Consider the following 17,659-nt stretch of genomic DNA (forward strand, 5'->3'; position numbering starts at 1 on the left):
CTTCAGATGGGCAGTCTCAGTGCTGGGTAAGTCAGACTGGAAGGGTTCTGAAAGGGAATCCAGGTGTACATACGTTCTCCAGAAGCTAATTGGCAAGAGCACGTACTCAAATATTGGAAACTAAAGGGAAAAGAGAAACAGGTCCAAGTTGGAAGATCGTTTTCGTTTGTGTCCAATGGGGGTTTCTTTGAAAACTTTTGTTTTATGGCTTTTGTAAATGAGGATGGAACGTGGGGACGTGATGGGGGAAGTGAGGAATGGTGAGAACCGAGTGAAGGTGGGTTTGGGGAAGACAGGTAAGAAGAGAAATGGCAGAGGATATGGAGGAGGTTGGGGTTGAAGGTGAGTTCGGTTGAGTCGGAGAATGTGGAGGAGGTCGGGATTGAAGGTGAGTTCGGTTGAGTCGGAGGTCGGGGTTGAAGGTGAGTTCGGTTGAGTCGGAGGATGTGGAGGAGGTTGGGGTTGATGGTGAGTTCGGTTGAGTTGGAGGATGTGGAGGAGGTTGGGGTTGATGGTGAGTTCGGTTGAGTTGGAGGATGTGGAGGAGGTTGGGGGTGAAGGTGAGTTCGGTTGAGTCGGAGGATGTGGAGGAGGTTGGGGTTGAAGGTGAGTTCGGTTGAGTCGGTAGATGTGGAGGAGGTTGGGGTTGAAGGTGAGTTCGGTTGAGTCGGAGGATGTGGAGGAGGTTGGGGTTGATGGTGAGTTCGGTTGAGTTGGAGGATGTGGAGGAGGTTGGGGTTGATGGTGAGTTCGGTTGAGTTGGAGGATGTGGAGGAGGTTGGGGTTGATGGTGAGTGCACTCCAGTCATGTCAGGAATAAAAATAAATAAATAAGGCCGCACATTCTCCACCAGTACTTTCCCCTCCTCCCTCTCTCATCTTGCTCCCCCTCTCCCCATCCCTCCCCTCTCCCCATCCCTCCCCCAATCTGCCCTCATGAGTTAGATTTTCCAGTAGAAGTGTTGCCCATCAGGTGAAAGCTTCAGGTTTGTCACACACCCAACTTACACTTCACGGCACCGTGCTGTTCCACCCCTGACAGGTCTTGGTTGGCTCGACCTGTGGAGAGCTTCCTCGGGGATGAAACCTCTTTCGTGGACCAGATGTTTCTGCTGAATGTGGGATTGCTGGAGGTACGCGCGACGTCCACGTAACTGCCATTTTGTTGGCTTTTTTTAAACCAATTTTTGGTAAAATTTTACCGCCTGGTGTGATTTTACCAGTTCTTCAGTTTGTCCTTGATGAAAACCGCTGTATCTCGGTGTGTCGTTGAGGTCTGCTCGGCGGTTGTGCAAAACATGGTCATCGACACTGTGAGTGGAAAGGCGGTCCATGTGATGTAAAACGGTCAACACGTCATCATTCGTCACGTTGTGACGTCTTCGACCCGAGCGTCTAAGTTGTATTTTGTACCCAGGTATCGTGTGAGTGTGTCGATCGAAAGATGTGCCACCGGTTCGAGAGTTAAAAACAGGGGCACACCTGTGCAGGTATTTTGTTGATTTTGCTCTCACTTGGAGTCAGTGTTTGATCATCGAGACGAAAAGGGTCGAAGCGGACTAGTGTTCGATTCAGTCGCTCGTTAAAAACATCGACACACTCGTCCATCGTGCCACATTGTGTGAACCAGTTTCTCTGTACTTCCTCCCTCTCCCTTTTGCCGTGTACACTCAGCACCTCGTCTCTTTCATCATCGACAACGAACCCCACGTAAGGCACATCCTACACATCAACTTCGACTTGCTCGGCCAGCTCATGAAGTTCAACGTGAAAGCCTTCCGGAAGTTCTACATGTGCCTCGCTACGGAAGAGAGGGTGAGGCGTGTGCGTTCACTGTCAATCTGCTTTTATACCTGTACACCAGTTGTCGTCGACCATTTCGATCATGGCCGTGTCCTCCTTTCTTATCGGAAGAGAACATTTGTACGCAGCCATTAATCGGGACGTCAGATCCAAAACCGATCTCTTTTCTATCCCCGTTAACCCACTTTCACCCCCAAGCCCACCTCCTTTACTTCCAAATTTCCAGTTGTTCCTTCCTGAGAGTTTGCTTCTGTATCCATCTTGTCCACCTTGTACATCCTCCATTTCCTATTTTTTTTTTCTCCCCACCTCCCTCATTTGTCCACGTCTCCCTCGAGTTTGTCCTTCAATCCTGCTGTTGGTGCTTCTGGCTTCTCTCTCTCTCTCTCTCTCTCTCTCTCTCTCTCTCTCTCTCTCTCTCTCTCTCTCTCTCTCTCTCTCTCTCTCTCTCTCTCTCTCTCTCTCTCTCTCTCTCTCTCTCTCTCTCTCTCTCTCTCTCTCTCTCTCTCTCTCTCTCTCTCTCTCTCTCTCTCTCTCTCTCTCTCTCTCTCTCTCTCTCTCTCTCTCTCTCTCTCTCTCTCTCTCTCTCTCTCTCTCTCTCTCTCTCTCTCTCTCTCTCTCTCTCTCTCTCTCTCTCTCTCTCTCTCTCTCTCTCTCTCTCTCTCTCTCTCTCTCTCTCTCTCTCTCTCTCTCTCTCTCTCTCTCTCTCTCTCTCTCTCTCTCTCTCTCTCTCTCTCTCTCTCTCTCTCTCTCTCTCTCTCTCTCTCTCTCTCTCTCTCTCTCTCTCTCTCTCTCTCTCTCTCTCTCTCTCTCTCTCTCTCTCTCTCTCTCTCTCTCTCTCTCTCTGTCTCTCTCTCTCTCTGTCTCTCTCTCTGTCTCTCTCTCTCTTTCTCTGATCCTTTTGTTCCATTGCATCCAGATCTGTTAAGTGTTCTTCCTCTTCCACGAGCCTTCACTTTTGAGGCAAATAATAATAATAAGTAAACAAGACATAAAACGTCACAGTTCTTGTTGTTTTAGTAATTTTTTCTGTGCGGAGGTAAACGGCTCGCCCACGTGGATGTACAAATAAAATGGCCGCCAGTCTCTCTCTCTTTGTCGGCCATCTTTGATCAGATCGCAAAATAAAGTGAGGGGCCACGTGTACGCCTTCATGCACTGTGCTTGTACCAAGCTTGAACAAAATCGGACCACGCATGTCCAACAAATGGTTGAGGACGTGTTCAACATCAGGTTTTTTTTCACATCTAAAATGGCCGCCGGTCGGCCATCTTGCATCTGATCCCGATAAAACAATGTCGCGCTTGTTTTCGCCATCGTTCATTAAACGTGAGCCAAGTTTGAACAAGGTCCGTAAACGCACGTCCGAGAAATGGTCGAGGACGTGTTGGACAACTAAAATGGTCGCTGGTCGGCCATGTTGCATCTGATGTCGAAAACAAATCACTTGTATCTGTAGACCATCGTGTGTTGTCTTTGTGCCAAGTGCGGATAAACTCGTCCACACATGTCCGAGATACAGTTGCGGACGCACACACGGACACGAAAATCGAGACCGAATCCACAAGTTTCGGTCAAAGTCCAGCGAATGAAGCCGCGGTGGGGGTGACGAGTTGCTTTGTTAATCCGTTAACGTTGATCTTCTGAATTCTTACTCGCTCACGTCGTTCGTGTTGTTTTGGTCGGTTGATTGCTGATGGCCTTGGGATCCTCGGATCCTGAGTTCAAATCCCACTCGGATGTTTAATTATTACCAGGTGGGGTTGACTCTGCCCGTCATCCTGTGTCGGAGTGGTGACCCGTCCAAGATTGAGTCCACCAGCCAAGGAGACTGCTCAGGCATCACCGACGCTCTGCACAGAGTGTGGTCCCGATGGATGGATGGATGGATTGCTGGTGTATTTGTTTGTCCCCGTTGATCGAAGGAACGGTTGAGAGTTCACTTGCCCTCGTCGTACATGCATGGTGGTGTCTTTTAAACACGGCTACACATACAAACGGTGCTTTTCACTCGTGCTTGCAGTTTGCGGTGTTCATGCAACAGGTGAACAGTTCCTTGGTGGATTGCAACGTGTTCATCCGCTGCGTGACACTCTCCCTTGAACGCTTCCTGGACAAGATGGACGATCTTGAAGGTGAAGTACACGACTTCGGTTTTGAAGCGATTTAAAGGATTTTGGATCGCCACTTCCCAACAACGTCGTCGAATGTCGATGCGAATTGGCCGATCGTGTGGTCTGTGTCCCCATCGTCGGATGTGTCGCTCGTGCGCAGTGCTCGATGTGATGACCTCCTGCCGACTGCTCACGTTCATGGCGAGCATCGACTACCGACTGTCCTGCCTCACCAGGTTCATTGAATTTGTCCCAGTGGGCATCCTCACAAAGGTGAGCTCTCCTGGAGGAGACTCTCGATCGCTCCTCTCCGTCACCATCGGGGGTAACCTTCATTCAGAGTTGAGCCATGATCTGTACTGTATCCCGATCGGTTCTCCTGGTCGTGACCGGCACGACAGAGTGATTTTCTCCCTTCCCACCCTCCCCCCCACTCCCGTTTTAACAGCATTTGCAATTGTTGTTGCGTTTGCAGGAGAACGTGAGTTGTCTCAACACCGGCCTCACGTTCCTCGTGCTGGCGTCGCGTAAAGGTGAGCTTCCGGGATACCTGAACGCCCTGCGAGAAAAGGAATATGCACAGAACAAGCCGGGATCTATACTCGGGAAGTTCCAGAGCTTACTGCGATTTTGGAAATTTCACTACCTCTACAACGACAGGATGTCTTTGGAGAACGTAAGGCCTTGCGGAATCTCTCGACTTACCTTTTGCTCTTCACACCAACACAACCTTTGCTGATAAATGCTTGACCGACCCAATCTGTGTGCTCGGATGTCTTTGTAGCCTATTTTATTTTTTTACATATTTTACGGGTACGTCGCTGGGTCCATGGGTGGCCTCTATCAGACCCCTTCCCGACATTTAACCCTGAAGCTGAAGAGCCACGGATAACTCCGTGTGATCCAAGAGGTTGCTGAGCAACCACGCACGCCATCTGAGAAGGCTAAGTGTGGCAGGGTCCCCGCTCCAAGACTCGCGTGACCTTAGCGTTGATTTGGCGTTGCCCAGATGGGGAACCACACTCTCTGAAGTGCGACAGAGACTGTTGTCCTTCCGGTAGGTTCTCCCATCTCAGCCGAGGAACTCTGTAGTTCTGTCAGAGTGGTCATCGGGTTCTTGGGCTGCTTCTTGCGCAGTTGCTCAGTTTGATCAGACGGCCAGCTCTCGGAAGGATCTCGGTCGTTCCGTATTCTTTCCATTTCCTAATGATGGAGGTCATTGTGCTCTTGGGAACTCTTTATACCCTTCCCCATATCTATACCTCCTCACCATTCTATCTCAGAGTTATACGGACAGTTCTTTGGACTTCATGGGAAAGTTTCTGCTCTGACCGACATTGTCAACTGTGGGACCTCATCGAGAAAGATGTGCTTCTCTCTAAATCGTGTCCAATCAATTTAATTGGCCACAGGTGGACTCCAATCAAGGTGTAGAAACATCTCAAGGATGATCAAAGGAAATTGGATGCACCTGAGCTCAATTTGGAGTGTCGTTGCAAAGGGATTGAATACTTCCTGACTCAAGACATTTCAGCTTACGTCCCCAGACCTCATTACGTCCTGGCACGTTCATCGCAAGGAATTGTGGGTTATGTTTGGGGGTCATTTTATTTCAATACGACAGAGGATGGAGTTGTTTCAACGGATGGGGATATCGTCGGTGGTCGTTTGGTGTCTGATGATCACACACAACCAGACAGACGATCTGCGAAGCGATTTGACCTCCTCACTTGCTGAGCTCACGCATGCTGTCGCTATTAAAGCTTACAAGTTCTTGGAGCACAGCTCTCGGAAGTCGTCATGATGTGACGATACCAGGTGACTTGATGACACATTATGTGATGATTGATACCAGGTGACTTGTATCCTTGTCGATGTAAAATGTTGAGAGAATATTTGGTTGTTTTTTACATTTGTTTGTTTGTTGGTTTCTTTTTAACCAGGAATTTTAAGTCAGTATTGTAGTTTTAGCTTTACATAAACACTTCATGACGTCATTGAGGGGGGTTTAAGCCCAGTGATTGCCTTGCTTTTGACCCGTCCTATCAATACCCCCTCCCCACTGTCAACCTCCTCCCCACAGAGCTCCTCAATTTGCTTTAAGCAGTGGAAAGAAACCGTCGAGTTACTCCTCTCGCCGGATCGACAGGCCTCTCATTCCCTTTCGGGGTACATCGATGAAGCGTACGTCGAGACGGACGACACGGACTTGCCCTTTCACCTGGTCCCATGACCGGACGCTCGGTGCCCACAACACACATGCTGTTTGTGGAGACGAGCGACTTTAAAATGGACCAATTGAAGCTTTTGTATCGGAATCGTTGAGATACGAGTGCCTGGTATCAGAGAGACTGCAGGAGCTTTGGGGTTGTTTAGATCTATAACTTCGGTTCACATATATATATATATATATATATATATATATATATATATATATATATATATATATATATATATATTTATATATATCATCTGAGGTGCCATGTCGGGAGTATGAACAAAGAGAAGAATGATTGTCTGACACCCACTTGGACGTCCGGCGGAATGCTCTTGGACACGTCACATGTTATGGTTTGAGGTTTTGAACTTTCGCCGATGTACATTTTGACCTTTTTGAAGTGAACTGTACGTCACAGTGAGCTTCCTTTGTTTTCTTGTCGGGATTACAATCGGAATTAAATAACAATGATAAAATGTTTCATTGTCTTCAACTTTCCTGCTCCACAATTCCATGATGTCGACACGGCAGGACGCTGCTTCCAATGTGAACTTATCTTGTGTTCATAAACAATGTTAAATAAATAATTTTCGGAGTATTTGTTTCTTTTTTTAATTTTGGAATAGCGGGCTGACGATGTCTGGGAGCTCATGCTGCAAAAGTGGGGCAACAACCGGACACCAAGCAAGGAAAAGAGGGAGGAAACAAAGTAACCGGCCAAAAAGGGGGGTAGAAAAGATCATGGGTTACGATGGGGGATGATGTGATATGGTGATGCACTACCTGCTTGAAACACTGGAGGGAAGAATGGTGTTGAACGGCCTGAGGAAGGCGGTTCCACGTACAGCAGGAAAGAGATGAGATTTGCCGACAGCCTGGAATTTGGAAAGTTGAGGCAGGGTGGGGTGAGGGGGGAGATGTGCTTTCTGAAGTTACCGGGGATGGACAGAGAGAGGAGGGAACTCGATTGGAGGAGAGGTGCAAAAACCAGTCACCACCAACTGCCTGTGACGTGAGACAGACCTCGTGCTTCGGCTCGTCACATTGACGTTAAGAACTTCGAATCTCGGGGAGACGTGATGCGAGAGCACCAGCCCACAGGGAATTGCAGCACTCCCACAATTATTTAATTTTCAGGTTATGTTCTCGGAAGTCGGGAAATTGTCTCCACCAAGCTTCATGAGTCTGCAACACAAAGTGTCGCACGAAGCACGACGACGAAGCAAACTGGTGGAATGGTACCTTGAGATGAAGTGTGTGATCAACGCTCGGTGGATTTCAAAGTGAGAGACCCACCCAGCAAGAACTGTCTTCTTTCACGACGTCAATGAGCTCCAGAAAGTTCCAGAAGGAAGGCACTGTTCGCAATCTCGAGAAATCCGAGAGAACGAACACCGGGTGTGTCGAGGCGGTGACACGACCCGTCACTCAAAGTCCCAGGACGTCCTCTCGTCGACGCTCACAAGCGCTCGGTCCTTCGCACACTCCTGTCTTTGGCACCCTGAGGCAGCACATGAAACGTTCTCAAACACACTCTCACACACACCAACTACTCGGCGAAGAAGTTTGGCCACGGGGTGGGAGGGTCACGTCCTTCAAGGCAGAGCACGTCTGGTCAGGTCACACCTTTCCCCGGACGTCACTCAATCCGCCGGACTTGTCTCGGTGTGGCTTCGCGGAGGACAACGTTCACAAACACAACTCTTGTAACATCCGGCATCTCACGACGGCTGTTGAGGAGTGTGTGAGGAGGTGACACACACAACATCTCCATTGCTTGCCCAGCATGCCATGCTCGCACCAAGCAGGTCATTCACGCCGTCCCACCATTGTTAAAGTTCCAAACACGAATCCCCCAAGTCTCTCCTTCCTGATGGACGGGCGATTGTTCATTTTGAATCTTGTTTCCCTTTTTTCAAAATAAAACGTTAAAATAGCACCGAGAGTTTGGAAACAACCGACACCGTTAACCAATGAAATGTGTCTCTTCCTCGTACGCTCCACGGATCTGACGAGGTACGTGAGCAGCAAGGCGCGAGCAGGTGACAAAAGGTTTCGTGTACAGGTTACAACAAATACAGTCGTGGCGAAAAAAAACATTGTTACCCGGACACTTTATTCAAATAAGTCACAACTTTTCTCGAAAAATAAGTTTAAATTAACAAAAGTATTTTGTTTCCACAATTGTACATTTCACTGTTAATATTACAGAACCTTTTGTTTTTTGATTCACAACTTAATAAATCCTTTTAAATCAGAAAATACAACGAAATGGCGTTGATCAAATTATTAACACCCTCCACTTAATATTTGGTATCACGGACTTTGGACAAAAACACTGCAGTGAAGCACTTCCTGTATCCAAGAATGACATTCCTAGTCCTCTCTCCTGGCAGCATGGCCCACTGCTCCAGTACAAACTGCTCCAGTTCTCCCAGATTTGAAGGGGACCTTCTTCCCAACTGCTGTTTTCAGATCTCCCCACAGGTGTTCAATGGGATTGAGATCTGGACTCATTGCTGGACACTTCACAACAGTCCGGTGTTTTATGTTGAACCATTCCTGGTGATTTGCGAAGTGTGTTTGGGGTCAATGTTCAACCAAGTGTCAGAAAGCTGACAGAGACACAGCTTTCTCACAATGAATGGAACATTGTGCTCCAAAATTCCTCCTTGGTAATCTCATGATTTCATGATGCCATGCACACACACTCAAGGTACCCAGTACCAGAGGCAGCACAGCAACCCCAAAACATCACTGAACCTCCTCCATGTTTGACTGTAGGGAAGGTGTTCTTTTCTTTGAAGGGTTCATTTTGTTTTCTGAAAACAAGGAGATGACGTGCTTTCCCAAAAAGCTCCAATTTCGTCTCATCTGTCCACAGGACATTCTCCCAGAATGATTTTTCCTTGTTCAGGTGTGTTTTGGTAAACTCCAGTCGGGCTTTCTTACGTCTCTCTCCCAGTAGTGAGGTCCTCCTGGGTCTTCTCCCACATAGAACCCCCTTCAATTGAGTTGGCGACGGATGGTGCGAGTTCAAACTGCCGTACCTTGTATCTGAAGGCCAGTTTGAATCTGTTTGGCAGTTCATCGAGGTACTTTCTCCACCATTCGAACAATCCGTCGCTGCAATCTTCGATCAAGTTCTCTCTTGCGGCCACGTCCAGGCAGGTTGGCTATAGGGCCATGGGCCTTAAACTTCCTGATAACATTGTGTACGGTGGACACAGGAACATCAAGGTCTCTGGAGATGGACTTGTAGCCTTGAGGTTGTCCGTGCTTGGGTACAATCTTGTGTCTGACGTGCTCAGACAATTCTCTGGTTGTTTTTCTTTTCTCCGTGCTCATTGTGGCACACAAAGGGACACAAAACACCACAATGAGTCCACCTCTCCACTCAAACTGGTTGAATGAGTGATTTATAAATTGCAGGTACCTGCAGCTCACCACAGGTGAGTTCAATTCCAAAGTAAAATAGAATCACCTGCTTGAAATCTCATTATTTCTCACAATTTCCAAAAGGTGCCGATAAGATTACCCGTGCCATTTTAGGATTTCTGAGTGGAATAAGCTAAGATTTAGGAATTTTTTTCAGCTTTTTTTGTTTTGTTCCAGAACAATCCAAAGAAATACATTTGTGGAGAACAAAAGATGTTTTAATTTCAACAATTTTCTGTAAGAAATAGTGCGTTGTTTGAAAAAAAAAAAGTACCAGGGTGCCAATATTTTTGGCCGTGCCAGTCTTCGAGGAGATTTGTGGCAGGTGCAGCAACAGGTGAGATTTCAGCTTCAGGTAAGATTCTCATTCCTGAATGAACCCAATTTGACCTGATCGGACGCATGACGCATGAAAGCTTTCGAAGGAACTTGAAAAGCCTGGTGTTGGTTTCGTGGTTCGGGTTGCTGGCTTGGGATCTCAGGGTCCTGAGTTGGAGCACCGTCGGCTGCCGAACTAACACCAGGTGGGGTCGACTCAGCCCGTCATCCTTCCGCGGTCGGCGAAATGAGTCCCAGTGTGCCGGTATAGGGGGCACACAATCAGCGGCACAGCTGTGCCCCAACAAAATGACAGCTACCCGGCAGCCAAGCTGCCGTATGGTAAGAAGAAGAGAGGAACTCGAACCTCCATCACATTTGATGTTTTTAACAATGCCTTTGCTCGACGTCGAAGCTGCGTAGATTCCACAACAAATGTGGTGAACAACAACACAAAAAGCTTCTGAAGCAGAGCTTGTCCACCTGTGTGGAGCAAATATTTAACTGTCAGCAAAATCAAAACCTATAACCCAGACGAGACAATTCAAAGGCAGGTGCGTCACACCTCCGCAGTCTGCACATCCATCCATCGGGACCATACTCCGCACGGAGAGCGTGTTCGTCCATTGGTTGGATAGCAGGCCTGACTCTACCCACGACTGTAACCGAAACGTTAAAATAAAATCACACGACTGCCGTGTCCGAGCTACGCCGAGCCAAATATATCTTCGGAGCTGTCGCATTCACAGTGGTCATGCCCTCCCTATAAGTTTTCCCTTTAGTGTAATACGACCAAAGCGACCGTTAAAAGGATCATCAGACGTCGAAAGGTTCGAGCCGACATGGTAAGTGTAGGCCATGGTAAGTGTAGGCCATGGTAAGTGTAGGTCATGGTAAGTGTAGGTCATGGTAAGTGTAGGTCATGGTAAGTGTAGGTCATGGTAAGTGTAGGTCATGGTAAGTGTAGGTCATGGTAAGTGTAGGTCATGGTAAGTGTAGGCCGTGGTAAGTGTAGGCCATGGTAAGTGTAGGTCATGGTAAGTGTAGGCCATGGTAAGTGTAGGCCATGGTAAGTGTAGGTCATGGTAAGTGTAGGTCATGGTAAGTGTTGGTCATGGTAAGTGAAGGTCATAGTAAGTGTAGGCCATGGTAAGTGTAGGCCATGGTAAGTGTAGGTCATGGTAAGTGTAGGCCATGGTAAGTGTAGGCCTCGGGCCTCTCGGTCAGTGCAACTGGCATCCTTCCGAGCTGCACAACCACGACGTATTATCTTTGCACATCGGCAGTGCGCCGGTTTTTGCTTCAGACCTGGAGGGGGGATTATTTATTGACTTTCAGGAGCGACCGAGGCAGCAGTCTGTTGCCTTATACACTGCCCAAGTAACTATGTGGTATTCTTTCACACGTCCTTGCTATTATTTCCGACCGTTTTGTCTTGAACAGGTCGACCAGGGACCATAAAACCCACGTCATGATGAAGGTCATTGCCCAAGGAGTTTCGGGAATCTTGTGAAAGAAAACATCCATCAACAATACTTGAAACGATGTGCACACGTGGAAGAAGATCATTGGTTTCGGCCGTGAGGGTTATTTATTGGCGCAATTCGGCTGCTCATGGTCAACTCAGAGTTGTTAATTCCATGGGGTTTCTGCATATCTCGTGGGATTGCGAGTTGGACAGGCGACTGTGACGGGCACGCACTGGCAATCTCTGTGTGTCTGTCTGTCTGTCTGTCTGTCTGTGACCGCTGTTTCTCGACAACCACTGGTCCGATCTAATTGAAACTTGCCAGGTATATTGCTAGGGACCTGAGGATGTGCCTTTTCAAGGTTTGATATTAATCGGACAAGTGGTTCCCAAGTTATGGCCATTAATTTACCAAACCAATGACAGGACACGGTGCTATGACGTCACAATTCTTCTTCTTCGTTTGATATGACGTCACAATCGACGCTGGGAACCTGAGTATGTATGTGCCTTTTCAAGTTTTGATATCGTTCTTCTTCATCCGTTTCAGCTGTTTCCCAAGTTATGACCATTTATTTACCAAACCAATGACAGGACACGGTGCTATGACGTCACAATTGACGTTCCCATTTTTTTTTTTTTTTCGCACGGCTGTACGGCCACACATGTACGGACCCGCACTAGTAATTCCAGTTCGCTTCCAAGGAAACTCACCTTCAACCTCCTGATTGATATCCGACTGCAGCAGGATGTTTCCGTGCTCATTCATAACGGTTTAACAATAATAGCGAACGCAGTGAGCTTCATACTTAACGCGTGCACGTGAGAGGATAGGAAACAACAAAAACAACACAATACCCTGGCAATTGTGAATCCGTGTCGTTGGCGATGACCCTTTTGCTTCCATTTTTTTTTTGTTTCCGGTTTTTTTTATTGGGAATGATGCATTCCGGGAGATAAAGGCATCGTCGGAGACATGAAAGACCCAAATATCAGACATGGTGTATATTTCCTCCACTTATTTTAATAAAGATATCTCCCGCATCATCAAAAAATAATTTTTAATCGTGATTTACATTATTTGATCACTGATCCCGAATCCAGGCCGAAGTAACCGGAAGTTGCGTATTCAGTTGTGAACAAGTAGTAGGTAAAGTCAGAAGCGAATGCAAGAAGACTTCTACGTTCGCTTCTCGGCTTTGCCTATTCCATATGAACAACACAACGGAACTTCGAGAAAAGGTAAAACATTTTGCCGTTTCCGACACTCCCGCAGCAAACCATGATTCAGCACAATCGCCCAGCAAACTTGGGCAGAAGTTCTGAAACACGTCATATCCGATCACGTGATCGTGAAGTGAGATAAAAACGAATATTCCAGATAAAAACCCCCCCCCCATGAATATCAGTTTTCAGTGAATGATAATATGGAATAGGCAAAGCCTTGAAGTGAACGTAGAATTCTTCTTACATTCGCTTCTGACTTTACCTATACTATAACTTGTTCACAACTGTACGCAATTTCCGGTAACTTCGGCCTGGATTCGGGATCAGCGATCAAATAATGTAAATCACGATGAAAAATTATTTTTTGATGATGTGGGAGATATCGTTATTAAAATTAACTTTGGGAAAAAATAATTGAATAAATAAATAAATAAACCAATGTGACCCGTATCTTGCCAAAAGGTGACCACGTGTGACTTCTTTAAGGTCACACTGAGGTGAACAGAGCTGCTATCCACCAGGAGCGACTCCTTGAGCAATATCTGCCTACGAGAGATTCCGATGAGAATCGTTCTCCAGAGTAACCATGAAAAATATGCTTTTTCCTCATGACGTCACCAAATGACGTCATAATGACTCAAGCTTGACATATCTAGAAAGCACTCATCGAGGTGTTCAATTTGAGGTATGACACGATATGGTTTCTAAAACTTGAAAATTTGACCTTGGGGTCAAATATGATTGACCTGAGGCGCTAACCATGAAGGTTAAGGCCAATCGCCACCAAAAATTAATCAGCTGAGCGCCAGACTATGAACTATATTCCCAAGAAGTTTGAAGACGATCCGATCAAAATTACTCAAAAAATAAGGGTTTCGTCGACTCCCCTGATTTGCGACTAAATGACCTTGACCTTTGACCTTGACCTTCAAAATTTTGTGCACTAAAAGGGACCTCTATAGGCCTCTGATATGCGAAGTTACAAAAATTTCCAATGATAACTGTGCTCTGCAGAATTTTTTTATACGTCATTACAGACAAACAAACAAACAAAATAAAAAAACATACAAGCTGACTAACATATCTTGCAAAAACTTCGTTTTGGCAAGATAACAAACACACAAACAAACAAACAAACAAACAGAAAGTGGTGAAAACAGTAACCTCCGATCTTCGATGGCGGAGGCTAATTAACGAAGGTAAAAGAGGAGGTGGATGAAGTAAAGAACGAGATAATTGAAATTAAAACAAAACAGGTAGAAACAGGTGGTGGAGTAAGGGAGAAGACGGTGGAATGCATGGACATGTTATATGTGCAGCGTAACAAAGTGCTCAAAGATCAAGCGAAGAGGATGATGCAGGTCCCTGAGATGAACCAGGAGGAGGTGAGGACAGTGAGGGTGAGTCATGGCGAGACCGGGCACGTGCATGATGCGAATGGGTGTGTGTCGAGCTTGGGGGGGAATAAAGGACCCGGGGTTTGTTGGAGTGATGAGAGGCATGGAGTGCGTGCCAGGAACGAGTGGTATGGAGTGCATGAGACGGTGGTAGCTGTCAGTTTGACTGACGGGAGGCGTGAGCCCTCTACGAACAACAAATTTAAAATGTAGATGTGTTCTGGTTTCGAGCATGGGAAAATCATCACGGATTTGGAATCCATCCCGGCCCCGCGAGGGACGCTTGCACCGCACGTTTCGGGAGTGTGCACGATCCGTGCCTCGTAAATCCGCCCACGCACAGACGATTACTTGGTTTAGTGACAAATGCTGAGGGGCCGGCGTGTAAACGCTGTGAAAGATAAATCACTGGAGCACGGACGGCGAAACAAAACGAAATTTGGCTGTAAAAAAAATTCCACGGGAGCCAGGTGTGCAATATGCATGGTACGCTCGGCATGAGCGATGGGCATGGCGAGCATGATGGCTTGGTTCCCCGTGGGAAAACCCAAATGCCCAGTGGAAAAAAAATTATAAATAAATTGGTTGGCGACATTCACATGGCTCAGCACCTCCGTGGACACAGAGGGCTTATTATAGTCGGGGTAAGAGATAGCGACAGTAACGCCCATGTGTGGAGCGCAGTGGTGTCGCCGCCCCACACAATGGGGCCCAGGAGCAATGGCTTAAAGGGGATGATAGACCCACATGGGCGTGCCAGCAATGGTTACCTCCAGGGGACCCAGGAGCACAAGCCAAAGGGGGATTGCATTGTTAGGCCCACATGGGGGTGCCAGTGATGGTAGCCTCTATGTGGGTACCGAAGCAGTGACCATGAGGGAGGGATAGGATAAATATCGGGATCGAGAGCGACATTAGGGACTGTTTCGGTGGAGACAATGAACATGTAGTGGGGACGGAGAGAGCTGGAGAAGGTACAGCAGAGTTAAATGGGAGCGGGCGTAGTCCAAGGGAAGACGAGGGTGCACGAGTAAGTCAGGGGAAATGAGGTGATGCTTTGTAGGTGAGTGCAAATGTGTTTGTGTGTGGTTGATAACTTATGAGTGTGAGGGCAGGGCAATGGCCAGTATGAGTGTGAGTAAAGGAATGCATGATGTGAAGGATTGAATGGGGGATTGGATCCCACCCAAGGAAACCTGGGGGTTAGTTTAAAGGTAGATAGGGGGATTAGGTAAATTTACATATGGATGTCGTTATGCAGTTGGTATATAACGCATAACGTTATGCAGTTGGTTGGAAAGTTAAAAATAATAAATGGGGTGTGGCTCCTGTGCAGGGTGCAGGAGATAATGGACCGGCTGGGGGTGTGACTTGTGAGCGTAGTGTTCTGATGAAGCAGGCACCCCGGGCGCTGGGGGCTCGTCGGCCAGGTGAGGCCGTAGGTCGATCCAGGGGGCCAGTCGTGTATTAGTGGATGCAGCTACCCGAGGAGAGGGGCATGGCGTGCCAGTGCAGTGTTTCATGTCGTGTTCAATGGGACGAGTGCCCGAGTAGTGGGACCCGGGGTGCGAAAATGCCATGTGGGCATCGAGGGGGGTGCCAGTGAGGGCATCCCCCATGTTAGGGTGAGGAGCAGGCAAGCTCGGAGGCGGTTCCAGCGTCCCGGGGGTGCTAACGGTTAGTATGCAGGTGGGCAGACCTGCTCGTGGAGCCACACTGCCCAGTCGTGAAATTGTGCGATGACATGGATAAAACATTTGGTGGGCAAGGCCCAAAATTGTAAGAGCACCAACACGTAAGCAATGGAAATTTGGGTTTTTGGAACCCCATAGTTTAACAAAGGCCTCTTGGCAGGGTATAACCCCGGGGACAGTTTAAAAGTGTAACAATATTCGCGTAGTTAGGATTGATGAAGACTCCTTTGCACCATCCACTGCCGGGATGATCGCCGGCTGCTGGACTTTCCCTCCTGAAGGACTTGAGAATGAGCACGTCATGACATAAATGTAAGATTGCATGTAGTACTGCTCCCTTTTCCTTTCCATAGAACCTTGGGGTGATTGGTGTGAATTTGGCAATGGGGATAGTCGAATATAGGAGACAAGATGTAGCAACGAATTGTTAAAAGAGGGGGGCTCGGGTAGTGTATATGAGGGAAAAGACGCTGGATGGGTGTGAACGAGTTGGGCCAACCTCTCTCTCTCTCTCTCTCTCTCTCTCTCTCTCTCTCTCTCTCTCTCTCTCTCTCTCTCTCTCTCTCTCTCTCTCTCTCTCTCTCTCTCTCTCTCTATCTCTTCTGGCACCAACCACTGCCCGAGGTATGTGCACACCAGAGACCGGCTGACCATGTTGGTCGGACCTGGTGTTTGATGGCATTGCTTGGTTTACCTCTCTCCTTTCGTGTTGTTTGCCTTGTCGTTTTGCTTTGTCTCGCCATCCCGAGCACCATCAATGCATCACTCACATTGCTGGTCCACCTGTTCTGCGTCCATTGCATCACTCACCTCACTTCACCTTGTTCTATGGCCTGTGTTCCACCCTTACCTGTTCTGTGGACTTCCACTCGCTGCAGCCTCATACCAGGTGACACCGTTCCAATAATTCTGGTGGTTTTGTTTTCTTTTCTTTTGTTTGAACAGCATTTACTGCAGCAGCATGCTACCACACTTATGGACTGCCCCTTTGCTGCAACCTCATACCAGCTTCATACCAGCCACATACCAGTCTCATGCCACTCTGCTTCACTTCTTGTGCCACGAATTATCACGACCATGAACCGCACAAACGTAGCTCGGTGGAGGAAGTGGCTCGGTTGTTGTTGCTGCTTCTTGATCATTTTTGTTGAGAAGGCCACAACATTTATGGCCTGTATGCCGGTCACTGGCCTGCTGGTTTGTTTTGTTCGGTGTGCTGGTGAAGAGCATGAAGGTGGCAAGAAGTCAGCAGGTATTCCCCCCCTCCACAATTTTCCTTTTCAATTTCTGTAGATCCTGGGTCAGAAATTGTATCCAGTTTTGTAGATTATTAAAGCCCTCCAGTTATATGTTTTAGTTTCGAAAATTGCGGCAATTTCGGTGTGGCATAACGTTGTTTGTGTGAGTCAGTTAGGTAGTTCCCATTGCATCAGGCAGGACATATCTAGTTTAAATTGTCGCACACACTAAAGGGTAGAGTTAAAACGTACTCGGTAGGGTTAACTTCACCTGCATGTCACACGGTAATGCTAACTTTTAATGGCGATGATGTTACTTTTAACCGATGTCTCCAGCTGTTGGACGACTCGGGGTGAGTCTGGGATAGGGAATGGGGGTCCTGTTATGGATTTCAGAATCGGATCCGACTCATACCAACAAACATTTAGGTCCTCAGACAGTTATTTCCCTAAATGCATGTCCAGGATCGACCTATCCCAATGTCTGGTGGGATTCTAACTTTGATGCATCGGAGAAGGGTACAGAATAGATTCCCTTTGTTATGGGATGGCCTTTTTCTCTTTACGACAGACACATTCATGCACGTGAGATAGCCGTTCGCCCAACGGAGGCTCGTCGAAACCCTTTTCCATCAGGACACATTGGCTTGGAGATGGACTAGTTATTTACACCTTGGACTCACAGCACATTTGATTAAGCGCACCACGGGCTTTTCCTGAGCAGTTACTCTGATGGTCAAATAC

The 17,659-nt window shown here is 47.5% G+C and overlaps 2 protein-coding genes across 10 annotated transcripts in view; one reads left to right on the forward strand and one right to left on the reverse strand.

Moving 5' to 3' along the window:
- The window catches only part of LOC147006655 (short transient receptor potential channel 4-associated protein-like), a 28,328-nt gene extending 21,595 nt beyond the window's left edge, over nt 1-6,733 (forward strand). For 5 of the 7 annotated variants that reach the window (XM_085868265.1, XM_085868266.1, XM_085868268.1 and 2 more), the window contains 6 exons: nt 1,043-1,133; nt 1,675-1,815; nt 3,827-3,938; nt 4,078-4,190; nt 4,393-4,593; nt 6,001-6,733. In XM_085868265.1, coding sequence (XP_085724391.1) covers nt 1,043-1,133; nt 1,675-1,815; nt 3,827-3,938; nt 4,078-4,190; nt 4,393-4,593; nt 6,001-6,150 — 808 coding nt within the window. In that variant the 3' untranslated portion in view covers nt 6,151-6,733. The remainder of the gene's footprint in view (nt 1-1,042; nt 1,134-1,674; nt 1,816-3,826; nt 3,939-4,077; nt 4,191-4,392; nt 4,594-6,000) is intronic. The other 2 variants (XM_085868269.1, XM_085868270.1) reach the window with 2 other exon arrangements.
- The window catches only part of LOC147006654 (interferon regulatory factor 2-binding protein 2-A-like), a 61,005-nt gene that overhangs the window by 35,055 nt on the left and 8,291 nt on the right, over nt 1-17,659 (reverse strand). The window lies entirely within an intron of this gene.

Source organism: Eptatretus burgeri, unplaced genomic scaffold (assembly GCF_056783735.1).
Source record: "Eptatretus burgeri isolate ZD-2024b unplaced genomic scaffold, Ebu_testis_v1 Ebu_testis_scaffold_3157, whole genome shotgun sequence".
NCBI classification, from domain to species: Eukaryota; Metazoa; Chordata; class Myxini; order Myxiniformes; family Myxinidae; genus Eptatretus; species Eptatretus burgeri.